The 23,175-nt window shown below is 45.2% G+C and overlaps 1 protein-coding gene across 3 annotated transcripts in view; it reads right to left on the bottom strand.

The window, feature by feature from the left end:
• Positions 1-3,528: 3,528 nt before the first annotated feature.
• Positions 3,529-23,175, bottom strand: part of camsap2b (calmodulin regulated spectrin-associated protein family, member 2b) — a 77,488-nt gene continuing 57,841 nt past the window's right edge. Inside the window, exons 7-22 of one of the 3 annotated variants that reach the window (XM_014192040.2) lie at positions 19,494-19,584; positions 19,253-19,340; positions 19,069-19,091; positions 18,573-18,933; positions 17,796-18,432; positions 17,250-17,390; positions 16,700-16,928; positions 16,275-16,455; positions 15,376-16,054; positions 14,039-14,175; positions 13,621-13,829; positions 10,179-10,275; positions 6,996-7,061; positions 5,731-5,870; positions 5,449-5,567; positions 3,529-5,347 (exon numbers count right to left, since the gene is read on the bottom strand). In XM_014192040.2, the coding sequence (XP_014047515.1) occupies positions 5,045-5,347; positions 5,449-5,567; positions 5,731-5,870; positions 6,996-7,061; positions 10,179-10,275; positions 13,621-13,829; positions 14,039-14,175; positions 15,376-16,054; positions 16,275-16,455; positions 16,700-16,928; positions 17,250-17,390; positions 17,796-18,432; positions 18,573-18,933; positions 19,069-19,091; positions 19,253-19,340; positions 19,494-19,584 (3,501 nt within the window). In that variant the 3' untranslated portion in view covers positions 3,529-5,044. The remainder of the gene's footprint in view (positions 5,348-5,448; positions 5,568-5,730; positions 5,871-6,995; positions 7,062-10,178; positions 10,276-13,620; positions 13,830-14,038; positions 14,176-15,375; positions 16,055-16,274; positions 16,456-16,699; positions 16,929-17,249; positions 17,391-17,795; positions 18,433-18,572; positions 18,934-19,068; positions 19,092-19,252; positions 19,341-19,493; positions 19,585-23,175) is intronic. The other 2 variants (XM_014192041.2, XM_045714883.1) reach the window with 2 other exon arrangements.

Below are 23,175 nucleotides of genomic sequence, written 5' to 3'. Positions count from 1 at the left end.
CTTTAAGTGTAATAGGAATTCAACAGTAAAGATACTATCCACAATCAAGTAAAATGCTTTTGAATATCTGTTAGGTCCAAACATATACAGTACCAGTCAAAAGTTTGGACACACCTCATTCAAGGGTTTTTCTTCATTTTTACTATTTTGTACATTCTAGAATAATAGTGAAGACGTCAAAACTATGAAATACCATATATTGAATCATGTAGTAATCAAAAAAGTGTTAAACAAAGATTCTTCAAGTAGCCACCCTTTGCCTTGATGACAGCTTTGCACAATATTCGCATTCTCTCAACCAGCTTCCTGAGGAATGCTTTTCTGGAAGGAGTTCCCACATATACTGAGCACTTGTTGGCTGCTTTTCCTTCACTCTGCGGTCCAACTCATCCAAATCATCTCAATAGGTTTGAGGTCGGGTGATTGTGGAGGCCAGGTCATCTGATGCAGCACTTCATCACTCTCCTTGGTAAAATAGCCCTTACACAGCCTGGATGTGTGTTTTGGGTCATTGTCCTGTTGAAAAACAAATTATAGTGCCACAAATAGCAAACCAAATGGGATGGCGTATCGCTGCAGAATGCTGTGGTAGCCATGCTGGACACTGACAGTGTCATCAGCAAAGCACCCCCACACCTCTTCCTCCATGCTTCACGGTGGGAACAAACATGTGGAGATCATCCATTCACCTACTCTGCGTCTCACAAAAACACAGCGGTTGGAACCAAAAATCTCAAATTTGGACTCATCAGACCAAAGGACAGATTTCCACTGGTCTAATGTCCATTGCTCGTGTTTCTTGGCCCAAGCAAGTCTTTTCTTCTTATTGGTGTCCTTTAGTAGTAGTTTCTTTACAGCAACTCGACCATGAAGGCCTGATTCACGCAGTCTTCTAAACAGTTGATGTTGAGATGTGTCTGTTACTTGAACTCTGTGAAGCATTTATTTGGGCTGGTCCTCATGAGAGACAGTTTCATCATAGAGCTTGATGGTTTATGCAACTGCAATTGAAGAAACTTTCAAAGTTCTTGAAATTTTCCTGATTGACTTAAAGTAATGATGGACTGTCATTTCTCTTTGCTTATTTGAGCTGTTCTTGCCATAATATGGACTTGGTCTTTTACCAAATAGGGCTATCTTCTGTATACCACCTCAACCTTGTCACAACACAAGTGATTGGCTCAAACGCATTAAGAAGTAAAGAAATTCCACAAATTAACTTTTAACAAGGCACACCTATTCATTGAAATGCATTCCAGGTGACTGCCTCATGAAGCTGGTTGAGAGAATGCCAAGCGTGTGCAAAGCTGTCATCAAGGCAAAGGGTGGCTACTTTGAAGAATATCAACAAAAAAATATATATTTTGATTTGTTTAACACTTTTTGGTTACTACATTTTTTAATGATTTTTGGGGGGTGGCAGGTAGGCCAGTGGTTAGAGTGTTGGGCCAGTAACCAAAAGGTTGCTGGATCAAATCCCCGCGCTGACAAGGTAAAAATCTGTCGTTCTGCCCCTGATTAAGGCAGTTAACCCACTGTTCCCCAGTAGGCTGTCATTGTAAATAAGAATTTGTTCATAACTGACTTGCCTAGTTTAAATGAAGGTTAAATGTTTAAAAAAAACATGATTCCATATGTGTTATTTCATAGTTTTGATGTCTTCACTATTATTCTACAATGTAGAAAATAGTAAACATAAAGAAAAACCCTTGAAAGAGTAGGTGTGTCCAAACTTTTGACTGGTATTGTATGCCAACAAGGATTTTTACAAGATATTTTCACGGAATTGCACAGGCTCATGACACAATTTGTGGAACTTGCTTCTATTCTAAAGCTTGAAATTGTCCTGCCAATGACATTGAAAAGGGATCACACACTTGCATTTTTTGAAACAATAGAAGGCCCCATATACAAAGTACGTTTATATATGTCCATATTAAATGATAAATGCTAGTTTCACTCATTCATTTTGAATGGAATAGCCATTATATACAAACTAAATTAACTTATACAGTATATATTGTCTTAAAGTATGTTATGCACCTCTGTTGATGAAACTTTAAAAGCCTTTAAAGCCCCAGTGCAGTCAAAAGCATAATTTTCCTGTTTTATATACACTGCTCAAAAAAATAAAGGGAACACTTAAACAACACAATGTGACTCCAAGTCAATCACACTTCTGTGAAATCAAACTGTCCACTTAGGAAGCAACACTGATTGACAATACATTTCACATGCTGTTGTGCAAATGGAATAGACAACAGGTGGAAATTATAGGCAATTAGCAAGACACCCCCAATAAAGGAGTGGTTCGGCAGGTGGTGACCACAGACCACTTCTCAGTTCTTATGCTTCCTGGCTGATGTTTTGGTCACTTTTGAATGCTGGCGGTGCTGTCACTCTAGTGGTAGCATGAGACGGAGTCTACAACCCACACAAGTGGCTCAGGTAGTGCAGCTCATCCAGGATGGCACATCAATGCGAGCTGTGGCAAGAAGGTTTGCTGTGTCTGTCAGCGTAGTGTCCAGAGCATGGAGGCGCTACCAGGAGACAGGCCAGTACATCAGGAGACGTGGAGGAGGCCGTAGGAGGGCAACAACCCAGCAGCAGGACCGCTACCTCCGCCTTTGTGCAAGGAGGAGCAGGAGGAGCACTGCCAGAGCCCTGCAAAATGACCTCCAGCAGGCCACAAATGTGCATGTGTCTGCTCAAACGGTCAGAAACAGACTCCATGAGGGCGGTATGAGGGCCCGACGTCCACAGGTGGGGGTTGTGCTTACAGCCCAACACCGTGCAGGACGTTTGACATTTGCCAGAGAACACCAAGATTGGCAAATTCGCCACTGGCGCCCTGTGCTCTTCACAGATGAAGCAGGTCCACACTGAGCACATGTGACAGAAGTGACAGAGTCTGGAGACGCCATGGAGAACGTTCTGCTGCCTGCAACATCCTCCAGCATGACCGGTTTGGTGGTGGGTCAGTCATGGTGTGGGGTGGCATTTCTTTGGGGGGCCGCACAGCCCTCCATGTGCTCGCCAGAGGTAGCCTGGCTGCCATTAGGTACCGAGATGAGATCCTCAGACCCCTTGTGAGACCATATGCTGGTGCGGTTGGCCCTGGGTTCCTCCTAATGCAAGACAATGCTAGACCTCATGTGGCTGGAGTGTGTCAGCAGTTCTTGCAAGAGGAAGGCATTGATGCTATGGACTGGCCCGCCCGTTCCCCAGACCTGAATCCAATTGAGCACATCTGGGACATCATGTCTCGCTCCATCCACCAACGCCACGTTGCACCACAGACTGTCCAGGAGTTGGCGGATGCTTTAGTCCAGGTCTGGGAGGAGATCCCTCAGGAGACCATCCGCCACCTCATCAGGAGCATGCCCAGGCGTTGTAGGGAGGTCATACAGGCACGTGGAGGCCACACACACTACTGAGCCTCATTTTGACTTGTTTTAAGGACATTACATCAAAGTTGGATCAGCCTGTAGTGTGGTTTTCCACTTTAATTTTGAGTGTGACTCCAAATCCAGACCTCCATGGGTTGATAAATTGGATTTCCATTGATTATTTTTGTGTGATCTTGTTGTCAGCACATTCAACTATGTAAAGAAAAAAGTATTTAATAAGATTATTTCATTCATTCAGATCTAGGATGTGTTATTTTAGTGTTCCCTTTATTTTTTTGAGCAGTATATATTTCCACACTATGAGGTTGGAATAATACTGTGAAATAGTGAAAATGATGGTAATGCCCTTCTAGTGTAAGAGCTGTTTGGAAAGACCATCCTGAAATGTCAGCCTGTTTTGGTGGGAGGGGTTTTGGCATTCTATAGTGACATCATCATGCAGTAAATTAGTTACTAGACCAATAAGAAAGAGTTCCAAATCTCTCTGTCAATAACAGCTCACTCCCAGACTGTCCTAGCAAAATTATTGCTTGAGAAATTGCTCTTTGCTAATAAGCAATTTTTGTTTATTTTTGACCACTTTAAACAATCACAATATGGTACTTAATTGTTACCCAGAAATTATTTGATATTGAGATAAAAACATCTGCATTGGACCTTTAAAAAACTTCCAAAGCCTTATCAAAAACATATAATAAATTAAGAGTAAGTTGCTGACATTCCTGTGAACTAGATTATACTTAATCAATGTTTTTACTATCTAGTTCTTATCGGAAGATATGACAACCTACTTAACTATTGACACATTATGTAAACCCAACTTCTCAGTCTCATCTTTCAGCCACAGAGAAAAGCAAGCCTCACACACAGCCACGCTCAACAAGCTCTCATATACGTATCATCCTCTACTCACAAAAACATCACATTTGGCGCTTAAATATGACCTAATCACTGCGCTTTCACAAAACAAGCATAAGGCCACACATGATGAACATAGGGAACTCAAACTCGGTCTATTTCAAAAAGAATGACATTCAGTGCTTCAGTGGTCCGATTCAGTAAGGCTTTCATCAGCCCCTTTTTTTTGGCACACGAGAACATGGGCACCCACGCATGCTGACGAACATACACACACGTGCACCATTAGAATGACTCTGGGTCCCACACACACACACACACACACACACACACACACACACACACACACACACACACACACACACACACACACACACACACACACACACACACACAGTCTTGCATAACAACAACAATGTCCCTTGAGGCTTGTGTTGATGTTTTTTCCCCCTACATTCCAGTTGTGCATAAAGTCAATAGTGTCCTGTTTAGAAGAAAACCACCTACCACATATTCATCAAATTAAACTGTACATCAGATATCAGATCCAGATGAATGCCAAGTGTAAGTGTTCATTAAATATCTGAATGGGAAAGAAGATTAGAAAGATGGACTCTTTAGCACTGTTCATACCAAACCAGACCCTGTAATATCCCAGGTAATTTGGCACTTCCTGGGTCGGAAAACCCGCAAAGCCTCCCCTCAGTCCTCAACTATAACTCAGGACACTTAGCAACAATATCCTGGGTTTGGTATGAAAGGGGTTGTTGCTGTGACTACTTGAGGCTACCCAGTTTCTTGGGCGTGCCCTGTTTCTTGGTCTGCCACAGGTGAGGGGCGATGATGATGGCGTCTACACTAGCTGACATTGTCTTGGCAGGGATGTGGCTGAACTGCTTCCTGTCTGAGTTATACTTATACAGGCCCTCGATCATCTTGGCTGTGATGCTCTTGGGCCCGATGCCCGCCAGCTTGGTGATTTCCTCCGTCTCAGGGCAGTAGGTGTACACCGAGCGGAACTGGCAACCCGTGTCTCGGAACAAAACCAGGAAGTTGTTGGCCCCCGATCTCTCCATTTCCTGAAAGAGATAGTGGAGGAGAAGAAAGGAACAAATGTGAGGTAAAAGAGTGAAGTAAAATTAGAGAGAAAGAAACATATTGTGTACAGCAAATTGCCTACATCTATTATCTTATTCTTCTGTCCTTCGTTGACCTTGCCCGCCAGGCAGCAGTGGGCCAGGGCGTTCTGGATGATATGCTTGTTGGACTTAGCACTGGGCTCCTTGTACAGCTTCGGCCCTGAGGGAAGAAGCGAATACCAGCATAAGGAATGCAGTAACAAACAAACAGAAACTCACAACACAGCCTGTTCTACACATGGACTACATAGCTCTGGTATACTGCAAGAGTTTGGTCTCCTTTTGAAAGCAGAACACCGTGATTGTAGTGGAGCGGTCCGTACCTGTGTACTCTTGGTTGGAGGGAGTGGAGGAGGTTGTGGACTCGTTCTCCCAGTCCTTCTCTCCGTTACGAGATGGGCAGGACGACAGATTGCCCTCCGCAGAGTCTGGCCTAGCAGAGTCTGGCCTAGCAGAGTCTGGCCTAGGAATGTACACACACACACATATATACAGTACGAGTGACACATGCGTGGACACGCACACAATAACAGATACACATTCACACAAAAAAACAGACATAGACATATACACCACATATACACAGACACAGAGACATACAGAGAAACAGGGTCAGACATAGACACAGTTCTCCCAGGCAGCCTTCCCTGTTCCCTCATATTACATCATCCCCAGTGATCTCTGTGTCCCTGGATAAGATCAGAGGCATGTGCAGTAGAGCAAAGCTATTGTACAGTCCAATCATTATGGCTGCTAGGATATGGAGAAGAGACACTGCAGTATGCAACAGCAGCTTTAGGCAACTGTTCAGTGACAAGACAGAATACAACTGCAGCAGCCACACTCATGTCCCAGGCCCAGGCTCATTCATGTCCTAATTGGGGTTAGGGTTAGTGTGTACCCTAGTTCGAAGTCTCTGCATACAAAACAAAGGGCCTGTGGCTCCATGTGAGCCAGCATGGCTGTGGAAGTTACCGTGCCTGGGACGGGAGAGCGCCCGTCTGCTGCAGCTTGGATGGCTCTGACGCCAGGTCTAGTCTAGAGGTAACAACCACAGACAGCAGCTTAACGTAGAGCAGCTAGCATGGAGCAGCTAGCATGGAGCAGCTAGCATGGAGCAGCTAGCATGGAGCAGCTAGCATGGAGCAGCCTCGGAGCAGAGAAAGGGCAGAGTCGGTGAGGCAGGAGGCTGGGCATGTATGAAATGAGGCAGAAGCAGCTGCGGTACTGAGCGTCAGTTTTTGGTCTGTTTTAAAGGAGGTAATTGGCCAACACTTAACCCATACAGCATGACGTTGAAATAACACATCTAGGATGTGTCCTCTACGTCTCAGATCATACTCAGAATGAATGTTGGTGTACTGTATGTGGCTTGCTCAAACATGATTCAAAAATATATGTCTGCACATGGGATATTTAGATAGATTCTGTTAGGTATGGCTACAGGGAATTGTTCTCAAAGATATTACCTCAAGTAAAAGCAGATTGATTGATCAATCTGGACTGTGATGCACTGAGATGAAAGTCTAGATGAAAGTCTAGGTGAAAGTCTAGGCCCTAGGCTGGTCTAGGGAGGGACCTTACAAACCTTCCCTTTCTCTCTTTGGGAGAGCTTAAAAAGAAAGAGATATGGCCTCTCACAGTGCCTAGTTTACTGCTTCCGGGAGGTCCGTGCAAAACAGAGGGAAAAAACAGAGAGCGAGGAGGGAGAGAGGAATAGAGAAGATCAAGAGAGCGAAAACCGTTTTGGTTGCAATACCTAGACAAGTCATAAGACACATGAATGTCCTCTTGAAGAAGTATTCGTGCTTTTGATGCTCTGTAAAGGCTTTTTTTTGTATCGTAGCCAGCCTGGGTGCCAGTCTGTTTGTGCTTTAGTCAACTCTTTTGACGTTGTCATGCTAAAGGAGTTGGCTAAACTGTATGTCCTTTTTACAGATTTTCTCAATCGCAGTATTTTTTGGAACAATGTTGTCGAGTTCAAAACAGAGTCCACAAGACACAGAACTCTGAGGCCTTTTGAAAAACAGTAAATGTGTTTTCAAAACATAATTACCTTCTCAAAACATAAATACATTAATCAAAACTATATTATACCATCAAAATTGCAAATACATACAATAGAACACGACTGCCTGCAAACAGATGAACACTACCATAGTTATCTCTCGAGTCCAAGCAGAAAAAACAGAACATGTTTGGGACCAGTTTTTTTAAAAGTCCAACTAGATCAATTATACACCACTGGGCAAAAACTGGCTGAATCAACATTGGTTCCACGTCATTTCAACAACAAAAATTAAATGCGATGATGTTGAATCAACGTGAAAAATTGATTGGATTTGCAAAAAGTAATCAACGTAAGGGAATTGTTATTCACCCAACTTTTAACCTAAGTCCAATGACATGGTGACATTTTGTTGTTGAAATCACGTTAGTTGACAACTCAACCAAATGTAAATCAAAACTAGACATTGAATTGACGTCTGTGCCCACTGGGATTTCTTTGCAGTCACTATATCATGATGATCAAAATTGGAAGTACAACTATCCAAAGTTGCAGAATTATGGGAAATTACTGTCCTTTTATGCATATTTCACCAAACAATTTCATACACATCAAATTAAATACTATTTCTAATTTAAAAAAATGTATATAAAAAAAGCCCCCCAAAAGAGTGTGTTGGATTCATTCATCGGTATCATCCCAATCCAAGTCCATGTATTCAATACATAGGCTGGTTGGCTCATAGTTTTATAGACTTTCCATTGGCGCACAAACACAATCCACAACAGAAATAAGTGAAGGTGAATGCAATGGAAGAACAAAACTGGTCCTGTGTGGCTCAGTTGGTAGAGCATGGTGCTTGTAGCGCTAGGGTTGTGGGTTTGATTCCCATGGGGGACCAGTACTAAAATGTATGCACTCACTCTCGATAAGAGTGTCTGCTAAATAACTAAACTGTAAATATCAGTGTATTTGGAAAGTATTCAGGCCCCTTTTGTTACATTACAGCCTTATTCTAAAATGGATTAAATAATTTTGTTCCCTCATCAATCTACAAACAAAACCCCATAACGACGAAGTGAAAACAGGTTTTTAGACATTTTAGAAAATGTATAAAAATAAAAACAGAAATACCTTATTTACGTAAGAATTCAGACCCGTTGCTATGAGACTCGAAATTGAGCTCAGGTGCACCCTGTTTCCATTGATAATTAATGAGATGTTTCTACAACTTGATTGGAGTCCACCTGTGGTAAATTCAATTGATTGGACATGATTTGGAAAGGAACACACCTGTCTATATAAGGTCCCACAGTTGACAGTGTATGTCAGAGCAAAAACCAAACCATGATGTCAAAGGAATTGTCCGTAGAGCTCCGAGACAGGATTGTGTCGTGGCACAGATCGGGGGAAGAGTACCAAAACATCTCTGCAGCATTGAAGGTCCCCAAGAACACAGTGGCCTCCATCATTCTTAAATGGAAGAAGTTTGGAACCACCAAGACTCTTCCTAGAGCTGGCCGCCTGGCCAAACTGAGCAATCGGGGGAGAAAGGCCTTGGTCAGGTAGGTGACCAAGAACCCAATGGTCACTCTGACAGAACTCTAGAGTTCCTCTAGGTTGAACCTTCCAGAAGGACAACCATCTCTGCAGCACTCCACCAATCAGGCCTTTATGGTACAGTGGCCAGACAGAAGCCACGCCTCAGTAAAAGGCACATGACAGACCGCTTGGAGTTTGCCATAAGGCACCTAAGGACTCAGACCATGAGAAACAAGATTCTCTGGTCTGATGAAACCAAGATTAAACCGTTTGGCCTGAATGCCAAGAATCACTTCTGGAGGAAACCTGGCACCATCCCTACAGTGAAGCATGGTGGTGGCAGCATCATGCTGTGGGGATGTTTTTCAGCGGCAGAGACTGGGAGACTAGTCAGGATCGAGGGAAAGATGAACGGAGCAAAGTACAGAGAGATCCTTGATGAAAATCTGCTCCAGAGCGCTCGGGACCTCAGACTTGGGCAAAGGTTCACCTTCCAACCGGACAATGACCCTAAGCACACAGCAAGACAATGCAGGAGTGGCTTCGGGACAAGTCTTTGAATGTCCTTGAGTGGCCCAGCCAGAGCCCGGACTTGAACCCGATCGAACATCTCTGGAGAGACCTGAAAATAGCTGTGCAGCGACGCTCCCCATCCAACCTGACAGAGCTTGAGAGGATCTGCAGAGAAGAATGTGCAGAGAAGGTGTGCCAAGCTTGTAGCGTCATATAGGCTGTAACATAACAAAATGTGGAACAAGTCAAGGGTCTGAATTCTTTCTGAATGCACTGTATGCCTCTATCCACACCAAATCAAAGCTCTTAAATATAGGTCACAATGTTGGAGATGATGACAGTAACCCAACTTAATTCTCTGCATGTCCGAAACATTTGACAGTCCCTACTGCCTACATCTTTCACTATATTGCACATGTATGACACTGATGGGGTCATTTAAAATGTTAAACAATGTGTTAATATTCTGTGAACAAAACACTTAACAGTGAATTTTCTATTCACTGATGACATTTGCATTTAAAGTTTTGCAAAAGGTGGTCTAAGATATGCAAGTCAGGTACAAAGGCACATTTTGTATCAGAAGTTCTTTAAATGTATTTAAGCATTTGATCATTGCTGTTCTGCGATAGATACGTTTCAACACAGATCCAAAAATTGCTTGTACGTGATTGAGAAAATCTGTAATCAGGCAATTTCTGGCCTCACCTGGGGATCCTTTTATCTCCGGCGTTGCTGTCGTTGTCAACCAGGTTGAGGGAGGCCAGGGACATGCTGGAGACTGAGAACCCACGAGGTCGAGTACCTGGAGGTAAATACAGAAGACATGTTTGAGTGTGTGTGTGTGAATATATGTGTGTACTAAATACACATAAACAGCCTAAACTCAGCAAAAAAAGAAATGTTTCCTTTTTCAGGACCCTGTCTTTCAAAAGATAATTCGTAAAAATCCCCAAAACTTCACAGATCTTCATTGTTAAGGGTTTAAACACTGTTTCCCATGCTTGTTCAATGAACCATAAACAATTAATGAACATGCACCTGTGGAACGGTCGTTAAGACACTAACAGCTTACCGACGGTAGGCAATTAAGGTCACAGTTATGAAAACTTAGGACACTAAAGAGGTCTTTCTACTGACTCTGAAAAACACCAAAAGAAAGATGACAAGGGTCCCTGCTCATCTGCGTGAATGTGCCTTAGGCATGCTGCAAGGAGGCATGAGGACTGCAGATGTGGCCAGGGCAATAAATTGCAATGTCCATACTGTGAGACGCCTAAGACAGCGCTACAGGGAGACAGGACGGACAGCTGATTGTACTCGCAGTGGCAGACCACATGTAACAACACCTGCACAGGATCGGTACATCTGAACATCGCACCTGCGGGACAGGTACAGGATGGCAACAACAACTGCCCGAGTTACATTAGGAATGCACAATCCCTCCATCAGTGCTCAGACTGTCCGTAATAGGCTGAGAGAGGCTGGGCTGAGGGCTTGTAGGCCTGTTGTAAGGCAGGTCCTCACCGGACATGACTGGCAAAAACGTTGCCTATGGGCACAAACCCACTGTCGCTGGACCAGACAGGACTGGCAAAAAGTGCTCTTCACTGACGAGTCTCAGTTTTGTCTCACCAGGGGTGATGGTCGGATTCGCGTTTATCGTCAAAGGAATGAGAGTTACACCAAGGCCTGTACTCTGGAGCGGGATCAATTTGGAGGTGGAGGGTCGGTCATGGTCTGGGGCGGTGTGTCACAGCATCATCGGACTGAGCTTGTTGTCATTGCAGGCAATCTCAACGCTGTGCGTTACAGGGAAGACATCCTCCTCCCTCATGTGGTACCCTTCCTGCAGGCTCATCCTGACATGACCCTCCAGCATGACAATGCCACCAGCCATACTGCTCGTTCTGTGTGTGATTTCCTGCAAGACAGGAATGTCAGTGTTCTTCCATGGCCAGAGAAGAGCCCGGATCTCAATCTAATTGAGCACGTCTGGGACCTGTTGGATCGGAGGGTGAGGGCTAGGGCCATTCAAACTTGCAGGTGCCTTGGTGGAAGAGTGGGGTAACATCTCAAAGGAAGAACTGGCAAATCTAGTGCAGTCCATGAGGAGGAGATGCACTGCAGTACTTAATGCAGCTGTTGGCCACACCAGATACTGACTGTTACTTTAGATTTTCACCCCCCTTTGTTCAGGGACACATTATTACATTTCTGTTAGTCACATGTCTGTGGAACTTGTTCAGTTTATGTCTCAGTTGTTGAATCTTGTTATGTTCATACAAATATTTGCTGTAAATAAACGCAGTTGACAGTGAGAGGATGTTTCTTTTTTGCTGAGTTTGTGTCACAGGAGGTTTGTGGCACCTTAATTGGGGAGGACGGGCTCGTGATAATGTCTGGAGCGGAATAGTAGAATGGTATCAACAACATCCAACACATGGTTTCCATGTGTTTGATGCCATTCCATTCGCTCCGCTCCAGCCATTATCATGAGCCGTCCTCCCCTCAGCAGCCTCCACTGATATACAATGAGGGAAAAAAGTATTTGATCCCCTGCTGATTTTGTACCTTTGCCCACTGACAAAGAAATTATCAGTCTTTAATTTTAATGGTAGGTTTATTTGAACAGTGAGAGACAGAATAACAACAACAACAAAAAAACTGAAAAAAACGCATGTCAAAAACGTTATAAATTGATTTGCATTTTAATGAGGGAAATAAGTATTTCACCCCCTCTCAATTAGAAAGATTTCTGGTTCCCAGGTGTCTTTTATACAGGTAACGAGCTGAGATTAGGAGCACACTCTTAAAGGGAGTGCTCCTAATCTCAGCTTGTTACCTGTATAAAAGACACCTGTCCACAGAAGCAATCAGTCAGATTCCAAACTCTCCACCATGGCCAAGACCAAAGAGCTCTCCAAGGATGTCAGGGACAAGATTGTAGACCTACACAAGGCTGGAATGGGCTACAAGACCATCGCCAAGCAGCTTGGTGAGAAGTTGACAACAGTTGGTGCGATTATTTGCAAATGGAAGAAACACAAAAGAACTGTCAATCTCCCTCGGCCTGGGGCTCCATGCAAGATCTCACCTTGTGGAGTTGCAATGATCATGAGAACGGTGAGGAATCAGCCCAGAACTACACGGGAGGATCGTGTCAATGATCTCAAGGCAGCTGGGACCATAGTCACCAAGAAAACAATTGGTAACACACTACGCCGTGAAGGAGGGAAATCCTGCAGCACCCGCAAGGTCACCCTGCTCAAGAAAGCACATATACATGCTCGTCTGAAGTTTGCGAATGAACATCTGAATGATTCAGAGGACAACTGGGTGAAAGTGTTGTGGTCAGATGAGACCAAAATGGAGCTCTTTGTCATCAACTCAACGTGTTTGGAGGAGGAGGAATGCTGCCTATGACCCCAAGAACACCATCCCCACCGTCAAACCTGGAGGTGGAAACACCGCTCAAAGGGACGAACCTCCTTCCCTCAGTCAGGGCATTGAAAATGGGTCGTGGATGGGTATTCCAGCATGACAATGACCCAAAATACACGGCCAAGGCAACAAAGGAGTGGCTCAAGAAGAAGCACATTAAGGTCCTGGAGTAGCCTAGCCAGTCTCTAGACCTTAATCCCATAGAAAATCTGGTGGAGGGAGCTGAAGGTTCGAGTTGCCAAACGTCAGCCTCGAAACCTTAATGACTTGGAGAAGATCTGCAAAGTGGAGGGGGACAAAATTCCTCCTGAGATGTGTGCAAACCTGGTGGCCAACTACAAGAAACGTCTGACCTCTGTGATTGCCAACAAGGGTTTTGCCACCAAGTACTAAGTCATGTTTTGCAGAGGGGTCAAATACTTATTTCCCTCATTAAAATGCAAATCAATTTATAACATTTTTGACATGCGTTTTTCTGGATTTTATTGTTGTTATTCTGTCTCTCACTGTTCAAATAAACCTACCATTAAAATGAAAGACTGATCATTTCTTTGTCAGTGGGCAAACGTACAAAATCAGCAGGGGATCAAATACTTTTTTCCCTCACTGTATGTGTAACATGAGCATGTGTAGTTGTGTGTGTGTGTGTGTGTGTGTGTGTGTATGCATTTGTATGTATGCGTGTGTGTCTAAGAGTGTGTGTTACCTGTGGCTCTGGCGGGTGGCTTGGGTGACTCCATGACGTCCCTGTGCATGGATTTGGGGCGGGGCTTCTTTTTGAGACTTCCATGGCGGGGCCTGACATCCATATCCTCCACCTGCTTCAAATGCTTCCTCCTCATGTACTCGTTCTTTATGTAATCTTTCCTCTGCTTGTCGTCCTCTCGCTTCTGCTGCTCCTCCTCCGCTTTCAGCCTAGGGAAGAGGGACAGAAGAGACGAGAAGCTTCAATACTTATTACCCAATTAAAGAGAAGTTACTAACAGGCACATTTCCACTTAGTCACCCATTGACAACAATGCATGACTAACTTTGAAGTGGGAGTAAGGATTCGCCCCTAATGGTAGTTTTCAGACCAAGCATAACAGTGGAAAAGGTACAGGGCCCTTGAGGTCCAGACTGACCGTGCTTCCTCCTTCTTCTGCTCCTGCTCCAGCTCCTGCTGCTGTTTCTTCTCCTGCGTCTCCTTCTCTCTCCTCACCCTCTTCTCCAGCAGAGCAGCCCTCTTCACCGCCATATCCTCCTCTCCCTTCCCATCGTCCTGGAGGGGTGTGGGGTGGAGACGGAGTCAGATATATATATATAAATAGGTTGGCAAACTGTGTTCTTGACGTTTAGAATTTGAATGGCTGCCACGATGACATCAACATTCTGCTTAGATTGTGAAATTGTAATCTTGTTGTCATGGAACGTTTGGTGCCAACATAAAGGCTAGTTTGCGGAACTTAGGTTATTTGTAGCGCCAGAGACAAAATGAGATCAGACAGCACTGTCACATCCTCTCACTTGAAAGATCAACACTCATTCTCAGCTCTGATTGGTCAAATGTATGTCAGAGGGAATTCATGGCAGATGAGTATACAAAACATTAAGAACACCTGCTCTTACCATGACACAGACTGACCAGGTGAATCCAGGTGAAAGCTATTATCCCTTATTGATGTCACTTTTTAAATCCACTTCAGTCAGTGTAGATGAAGGGCAGGAGACAGGTTAAAGAATGATTTTTAAGGCTTGTGACAATTGAGACATGGATTGTGTATTCAGAGGGTGAATGGGCAAGACAAAAAAATGTGTCTTTGAACGGGGTACGGTAGTAGGTGCCAGGCGCACCGGTTTGTGTCAAGAACTTCTACGCTGCTGAGTTTTCCACACTCAACAGTTTCCCGTGTGTATGAAGAATGGTCCACCACCCAAAGGACATCCAGCCAACTTGACACCACTCTGCATTGGAGTCAACATGGGCCAGCAGCCCCGTGGAACGCTTCCGACACAATATTAGGAAGGTGTTCCTAATGTTAGGTATAATCAGTGTATATGACCCATTTTAATCAGTCGAAGAGCATGTTGTACAGTGTTGGCTTCATTTCCAGATATTTTTGGACTGGGATAATAACATTTGTGTCTGTTGAAGTTGATAGTATGTTCCAGCAAATACACTGTTAGCTATCCCTTCTGTAGTGGCATTACAGTAGCTCTGCTGGCTCCATTCTCCTAGCATGGCTCATTAGTCTACTGTTCTAGCATTAGTATGTGAGCTGTCTCACCCTTTATCCTAGATACAGTACACACAATTACTGTCCAAGACCCATTTGAAGTCATAATTTATGAGTCTTTGCATAGTTCATGTGTTGCTGTTACAGTACCTATGGATCAATGAACCCATTGTCGTAACATGCTACATACAGTACTTGTACCGTCCTCTCACAATTCTGAAATGTACAGTGTAGCCCATTGTTACCTTGAAGAAGAACCCACAGCACATTTTCTGGTCCTCTCCGTACAGCTCTCCTCTGTTCTCCCCCTCTCCACTTGTCTCTAGACCCTGTCCATCCAAAGGCTTCAGCAACGACAGCGGCACCTCCATCAGGTCTCTCACTGGCTGAGACAGCACCTCTGCCAACTTCTCCGTTTTCCCTCCATCTCTCCTCTCCTTCCTCTCCTTCTCTCTGTCTTTGGCTGGCTCTGTAGTGGGCGAGGAGGGACGAGCGCCGACACTCCTTATCCCCGCCCCCGCTACCTCGGTCTCAGGTGGTTGGGTTTGGTTTTGGGGCTCCTCTGTTCCCCCTGTGGCCCCTCTCTCCATGCCCTCCGTGGCTCCAGGTCCTTCATCGTGTCCCAGGTAGGCAAAGGAGGTGACCTGGGTTTGGCTGGGTGAGAAGCGTCTCAGCCTGGGCAGACTGTCCACGGACGTGGGGGTGTTGAGCATCCGTCTAAAGGGGGTTACCTTGAGCTCGGTGGGGCGTGGGGTGCGTGGGGTGTGAGGGGTGCTGGCATGGAAGGAGGCCGGTCGGCGCTTGAGGCCGCCGGGGGAACGGTGGGCGGTGCAGGGGGAACCACCTGCAGAGGACAAGATTGGGGACAAGGACCCCACGGACCCCCGGCCAGTTACACTGCTGCTGCGGAGCTCCCGGAGCTGCCTGTAGGGAGAGTTTACATTTGCAATGATAACTAACTACGCAATAATAGTATTGCGACAACTGCTTTTATCACCCTAAATTAGGGATAATAGTATGATGATAAATGGTTTTAGGTGAAATATCTTAACTTCATCCGATATTATACGCACCTATTTTTAGTCCGCATTATCAATTCTCATGCCAGTCTTGGGTACCACTTATGTGATATTGATGACCATACCTGTGTGGTGAGGGCGCTGGAGGAGGTATGACCCAGGCCTGTTGCTGTTCTCTCATGGCCATGATCCTGTCCTGCTGCTGGGCCAGCCGCTGCATCTCCGTCTGCAGGAACCCCAGGGACGTGTTCAGCCTCTCGATGGAGCGAGTGTACTCTCCCAGGTCCACCTCTCCAAGCCCGACACCTGGAGAATGACACAGCAGACACCTCTCGTCCATAAGGTGGCTATTACACGTGCAGAAAACACTACACATAAAACAGTACACGTGCTCCCTAGCCTGGCCCTCTATCATTTTGTGCTGTCTTGTCAAGCCAACGCTGGCAACGTAGCAAAAACAGAGCTGGGACCAGGCTATTTGCTCCAGAAAGTAGGAAACCAAAAGTAGAAAACAAAGGTTGGTTTTATCAGAAGCTATAGTGGTGACTACCTGCACCCTCCTCGCAGGGGGACTTGGGAGCGGCTCCATCGGGCTTGCACCTCTCCGCCTGGCCCAGGCTTTCCGAAGGGGTGAAGAAGCGATCTGGGGAGGGCTTGTCCAGGTCGTGGCCCCCAGGGATGGGGCTGGTGGGGGAGGGGGTCACCCCTTTCCTTCGCACCACGTTGAGGAAGGCTGTCCGGCCCATCTTCTGACGATGCCGGGTGAACGCTGCCTCAACCTGTAACAGAGAAAAAATGTCTTATTATTTCTGCAATTTTTTTGGGGAACCAATGAACATACCAAATTATCCAACAAGATGATGGTGCAAATGATTTGTTTGATTAGGTTTGATTACTAGCTGGCATAATTTGACTGGACTGCTCTTTTTTTGGATTGTACATTGAGGGTGCGTCTGACATGGCACCCAATTCCCTACATAGTGCACTACTTCTGACTAGAGCCCTATGGAAATAGGGAATAGGGTGCCGTTTGAGACGCGGCCAAAGACGAGAAACTCTCTGAAGCGTTACTCTCTGAAGCGTTATTATTGAGCCTATACCTTCTTCTTCTGGGCCTCGATGGCTCTGCGTTTCTCCTCCAGCTTCATCTTCAGGTGCACCATCTCTGACGGCAACAGGTGGGTGTGATCTCTGGGAGAGGGCGTGGCCGGGGTCTGGGCTGGGTGGGTGGGGCTGTCGATCTGAGAGAGAGAGAGAGAGAGAGAGAGAGAGAGAGAGAGAGAGAGAGAGAGAGAGAGAGAGAGAGAGAGAGAGAGAGAGAGAGAGAGAGAGAGAGAGAGAGAGAGAGAGAGAGAGAGAGAGAGAGAGAGAGAGAGAGAGAGAGAGAGAGAGAGAGAGAGAGAGAGAGAGAGAGAGAGAGAGAGAGAGAGAGAGAGAGAGAAGGGCGAGAGGTACGAGAAAAAGCAAAAGAGAAATGCGGAGTAGGACCAAAAAGAGTTGAAAGAGCGACAGAGAAATAGATCAATGGAGAGAGAGGAGAGAGAGAGAGAGAGCGAGAGTCCAAGAGACATTAACATAGAGAGAGAGATAGTCCTAGAGACATTAACATAGTGACAGAGAAAGAGAGGTAGAGTTTCTCTACTGACCTCGAGCGTGGCAGTTCGTGTGGGGGGCGTATTGGGAACGTAGAGTTCAGCGCTCTCGGGGGTGGTCCCTCCACTGCTCTGCCCCTCCAGCTTACGGAACTTCTGCTCAGCGAAGCTGGTCATGCGAACCAGTCCGCCGCCAAAACCACCCGAGGACGAGGCAGGGCTGGGAGCATGAGACAGAGGGGCTGGGGACACCGAGCTGGGGTATGGGCTGCTCCTCACCCCCCTCTCTCCATTCCCCTCTGGTAAGGGACAGGATCGGGTCATAGCCTCATAGTCAGGATCCATATCAGAGTAGTCCCTGAGGGAAGAATTGTCCTCGTCCAAACTCTCCTGGATGTCCTCCGACCTCACGTGGATCCCTGTGTCTACTTCCTCCGTAGAGGCTGAGTAGGGGTCGGCCTCGTCTGCCCGGGCTTTAGCCGATCCTGGGTAGTCATCAGGGTCGTCACCTGGGTCTGAAGGTTCAGCTCCATCGTGGAGGAAGAAGCCGTTGGCCCCGGGCCCCAGACTGCCGTGGGGCCTCTCTGTGTCGTGGATGATCTTCAGAGCCTCCTCGATGCTAGGGGGGCTCGACGGGCTGACGGGGCCGCTGCCGCCATTGCCGTTCTCTTTGACAACACCATTGGAATATCTAGATTGACAGACCGGTATGATAATTTATTAAACACTTTTATCAGAAGAAACTAACAGTTAGTAACATATTTCTATTCAGCATATGTATCCCTTGTACACACAACTCGGATGTCCTACCGTCAGAGCCATCATAAGTACCTGTTCCGGTTCTTGTGTGGCTGAGTCTGCCCGCGCCCCAGTGCTTTTTTGGAGTTTGGTGAGTCCCTGTTGTAGTCCTCCTCAGTTATGTGTCCTGCGGTGCTGCTAGGGCCGTTGACGCTGACCGGCTGAAAGGAGAGGTGGCGCCTCATGTCCCCCTGGGGTGCGTGGTGAACTTTGAACCCCCCCAGGCCCTCGGTGCTGGCAGAGCGGCCCCGGAGTGAGGGACCCCAACAGGGAGGGACGTTAGGATCCCCGTCCAAAGGAATCTCAAAGGAGATGCCCCTAGACCGTCTTTCCTTAGGCCACGTCCCCACACAGCCGTCCACATAGTTCATGGATGCCGTCCTCTTTATCACACCTGCCCGAAACAGGGAAAAAAAGGTTAGTTCCACACGCACAGAGACTAAATCAAGGAGAACCAATAGTAGTTCAGAGTCTTCTGACAGATAAGTGTTTGTGATTCTGAGAAAAGGGGTAGTTCCTGTGTTCTTACCTGAAGCAGAGTCTGGTTGATGCCTGAGAGAGAGAGAGCGAGAGAGATAATTACGCTAAAGCTCAAAATCACACCTTCTGTAACTGCCAAGTTGAATACGCTCGACCTTTCCCAAGCTTGTTCAATAAGGGAACATTAAATAACTCCAGGTTATTACATTTGTCCACTCAATATTAAATCATACCTTTTGTCTTCTGGGCTGTCTCCAAAGTCCTGCTTGGCTGGGCTACAGATAGGAGCCATAGCCCTTGCTGACGGGGCTAGATCCCAGGCTGACAAACAAACACCAATCAGTCAGGATACTCAAGTCAATAAAGGTAGTTGACGTGGTCTGAATTCTGGTGAAACTGAAATATACTATGTCAATGCAGTTGATTATCTTCATTATCCCATCATCATCTTCAGCATCACCCTTTTTGGCTTACCTTGTGGGTCAAAGACTCTGGGCTGTACAAACGAAGGCTTGACCACTTCAAACCACCAGAACAGCTCTGCCATAAACACCAGGTAGTTATTCTGCAACAGGGCAAAACACAGCATAAACACCAGGTAGTTATTCTGCAACAGGGCAAAACACAGCATAAACACCAGGTAGTTATTCTGCAACAGGGCAAAACACAGCATAAACACCAGGTAGTTATTCTGCAACAGGGCAAAACACAGCATAAACACAAGGTAGTTATTCTGCAACAGGGCAAAACACACACATAAGCTAGAGAAGGGCAAAGAAAATGTAATACAACCAGATACCTACATTTGTCCACAAGGTGCCTCTGTTAAGACACATAGGAAGCAAAATACAGTGCCTTCATAAAGTATTCATACCCCTTGACTTTTTCCACACTTTGCTGTACTACAGCCTGAATTTAAAATGGATTAAATGTAGATTTTGTGTCACTAGCCTACACACAATAGCCCATCATGTCAAAGTGGAATTAGGATTTTAGAAATGTTTGCAAATGATATTAAAATCTGAAAGGTCTTGAGTCAATAAGTATTCAACCCATTTGTTATGGTGAGCCTAAATACGTTAATGAGTACAAATGTGCTTAACAAGTCACATAATAAGTAGCATGGACTCACTCTGTGTGCAATAATAGTGTTTAACATGATTTGTGAATGACTATCTCATCTCTGTACTCCACACATACAATTATCTGTAAGGTCCCTCAGTCTAGCGGTGAATTTCAAATACAGATTCATTCACAAAGCCCAGGGAGGTTTTCCAATGCCTCGCCAAAGAAGGGCACCTACTGGTAGATAAAAAAAACATAGAATGTTCCTTTGCAGACATAGAATATTCCTTTGAGTATGGTGAAGTTATTAACTACACTTTGAATGTTGTATCAATACACCCAGTCACTACAAAGATGTAGCAAGTCAGTTAAGAACAAATTCTTACAGGTATCCTTCCTAACTCAGAGGAAGGAAACTGCTCAGGGATTCACCATGAGGCCAATGGTGACTTTAAAACAGTTACAGAGTTTAATGGCTGTGGTAGAAGAAAACTGAGGATGGCTCAGCAACATTGTAGTTACTCCACAATACTAACCCAATTGACAGAGTGAAAAGAAGGAAGCCTGTACAGAACACAAATATTACAAAACATGAATCCTGTTTGCAACAAGGCACTAAAGGAATCCTGCAAAAAATGTGGAAAAGCAATTAACTTTTTGTCCTGAATACAATTTGTTTTGGGCAAATCCAATACAACACATTACCGAGTACCACTCTTCATATTTTCAGGATAAAAATGAAATGGAAGGGGGCTAAGCACAGACAAAATCCTAGAGGAAAACCTTGTTCAGTCTGCTTTCCACCAGACACTGGGAGATTAATTCACCTTTCAGCAAAACTAATTCACCTTTCAGCAAGACAATAACCTAAAGCACAAGGCCAAATTCACACTGGAGTTGCTTACCAAGATGACATTGAATGTCCCTGAGTGGTCTAGTCAGTTTTGACTTAAATCGTCTTGAAAATCTATGGCAAGTCTTCAAAATGGCTGTCAAGCAATGATCAACAACCAACTTGACAAAGCTTGAGGAATTTATGGGCAAATATTTGAGATTTACCCAGAAAGACTCACAGCTGTAATTGCTGCCAAAATGTGATTCTAACATCTATTGACTCAGGGGTGTGAATACTTATGTAAATTAGATTGTTCTGTATTTCATTTTCAATAAATTTGCTATAATTTCTAAAAACATTATTTCACTTTGTCATTATGGGGTACTGTGTGTAGATGGGTGAGATATTTTTTTTGATGATTTAATCAACTTTGAATTCAGGCTGTAACACAACAAAATGTGAAACAAGTCAAGGGGTGTGAATACTTTCTGAAGGCACTGTGACTGAGGCCAGGGATAGCAGGTAAAGCTGCCTCTGAGCTGCCTTGTGTGTGTGTGTGTGTGTGTGTGTGTGTGTGTGTGTGTGTGTGTGTGTGTGTGCGTGCGTGCGTTATTGGCAGCCTCATATAGCTATGTTTACCTCAACTTCTAGTGGGTAGTGGAAGAACTGACTAAATACCATCTGGTATAGTTTAGTGTGCAATACACACCCCATAGAGTGTAACCCAAATATGATTTTATGCTTTTTATGATTTAATGGTAAAAACAGACTTTGGAGATCTCCATAGAAGAGTCATTCACTTGTAGAGAGCCTTTTAAACCACATATTTTGACTGGGCTTCTCTCTCTCTACGGAAAAGAGCATCTCCATTGACCACAAAACTAAGACTGGACTTTAGATTCCAAAACATGGTTGCTTGGATATTCTCTTTGTATTGTTATAGTTCTTGGACATCAAGTGGAGTTTTGAGTCTAGAACACACTCCTCCACAAATAACGGGTGTGAACAGTGTCCCTTTTCACACACGCCCACACACACACTGTGGCTGGTTGGTTAGGGGTTCTGGAGGTTTGGCCAGATGGGAGTTGGCTCTGCCAGCTTTTGGCTGCTCTTCAGGAGCCGTTCTCTCACTCTCTGTCCCTGTCTGAGACACTGACTTGTAGCACTGTTTCAACTCTATACACACCCAGCAGTGCATGGTGTGTGTGTGTGTCTGTGTGTTAGACCTGAAAGGACCCTGTGCACCCCCTTGGTTGTGTTTGTATCACTCAATAAGAGGTTGGTACACACACACACACACACACACACACACACACACACACACACACACACACACACACACACACACACACACACACACACACACACACACACACACACACACACACACACACAAGCAACAAGCAGTCTATGGAAAAGACAGAATCCTAATTGATTCTGACTAATGTTCCTATACCAGTGGAGGCTGCTGAGGTGAGGAAAGCTCTTAATAATGGCTGGAATGGAGTCAGTGGAATGTTATCAACCACATGGAAACCAGGCGTTTGATACCACTCCATTGACTCCATTCCAGCCATTATTATGAGCTGTCCTCCCGTCAGCAGCCCCCACTGTCCTATACTACATGCTATGCATTCTGGGGGTCTATAGCCAGATTACATGGTTTTCTATCTGTTTTGTCCTGCCTCACACTGAAAGCATCTCAGTTAAGTGATCAATTCTGTATGTATGATTAGTAAATCAGAACCCATTCAGTATTCTTTGTAGCACATAAATAATCAACAGTTCTTTACTGACAGTTCTGTCTTCCTTTGATAGAAAATGGAAAAACAACAGAACAAGAGAGGCAGGGAGAGGCAGGCACAGACAAAGTAGCATGACACTTCTCTCTAAGCAGCCTCTGTTTGTCTGAGGGGGAGACTTTGGCCCATTTTGGCCCTTCTGTTCGGGAATAACCCCCCCCCCCCACACACACACACACACACACACACACACACACACACACACACACACACACACACACACACACACACACACACACACACACACACACACACACACACACACACACACACAGTGACTCATACTTTCATTTGACCCTCCTACACAAAAACGCACACCCAAATCTCCTCTACCCACATAGAGTACAGTACACTAATACAGTGGTTCCCGCCTTGTGGGTACACACCATCTATTTTCTATTAGTATAGGGTTTATTTGTATTTTCATTTTACACCGGAAATTTGGTCTTTAGTT

This window comes from Salmo salar, chromosome ssa03, assembly GCF_905237065.1.
Source record: "Salmo salar chromosome ssa03, Ssal_v3.1, whole genome shotgun sequence".
Classification (NCBI taxonomy): Eukaryota; Metazoa; Chordata; class Actinopteri; order Salmoniformes; family Salmonidae; genus Salmo; species Salmo salar.
The sequence above is the reverse complement of the archived record's forward strand: the minus strand, read 5'-3'. Positions and strand labels throughout refer to the sequence as shown.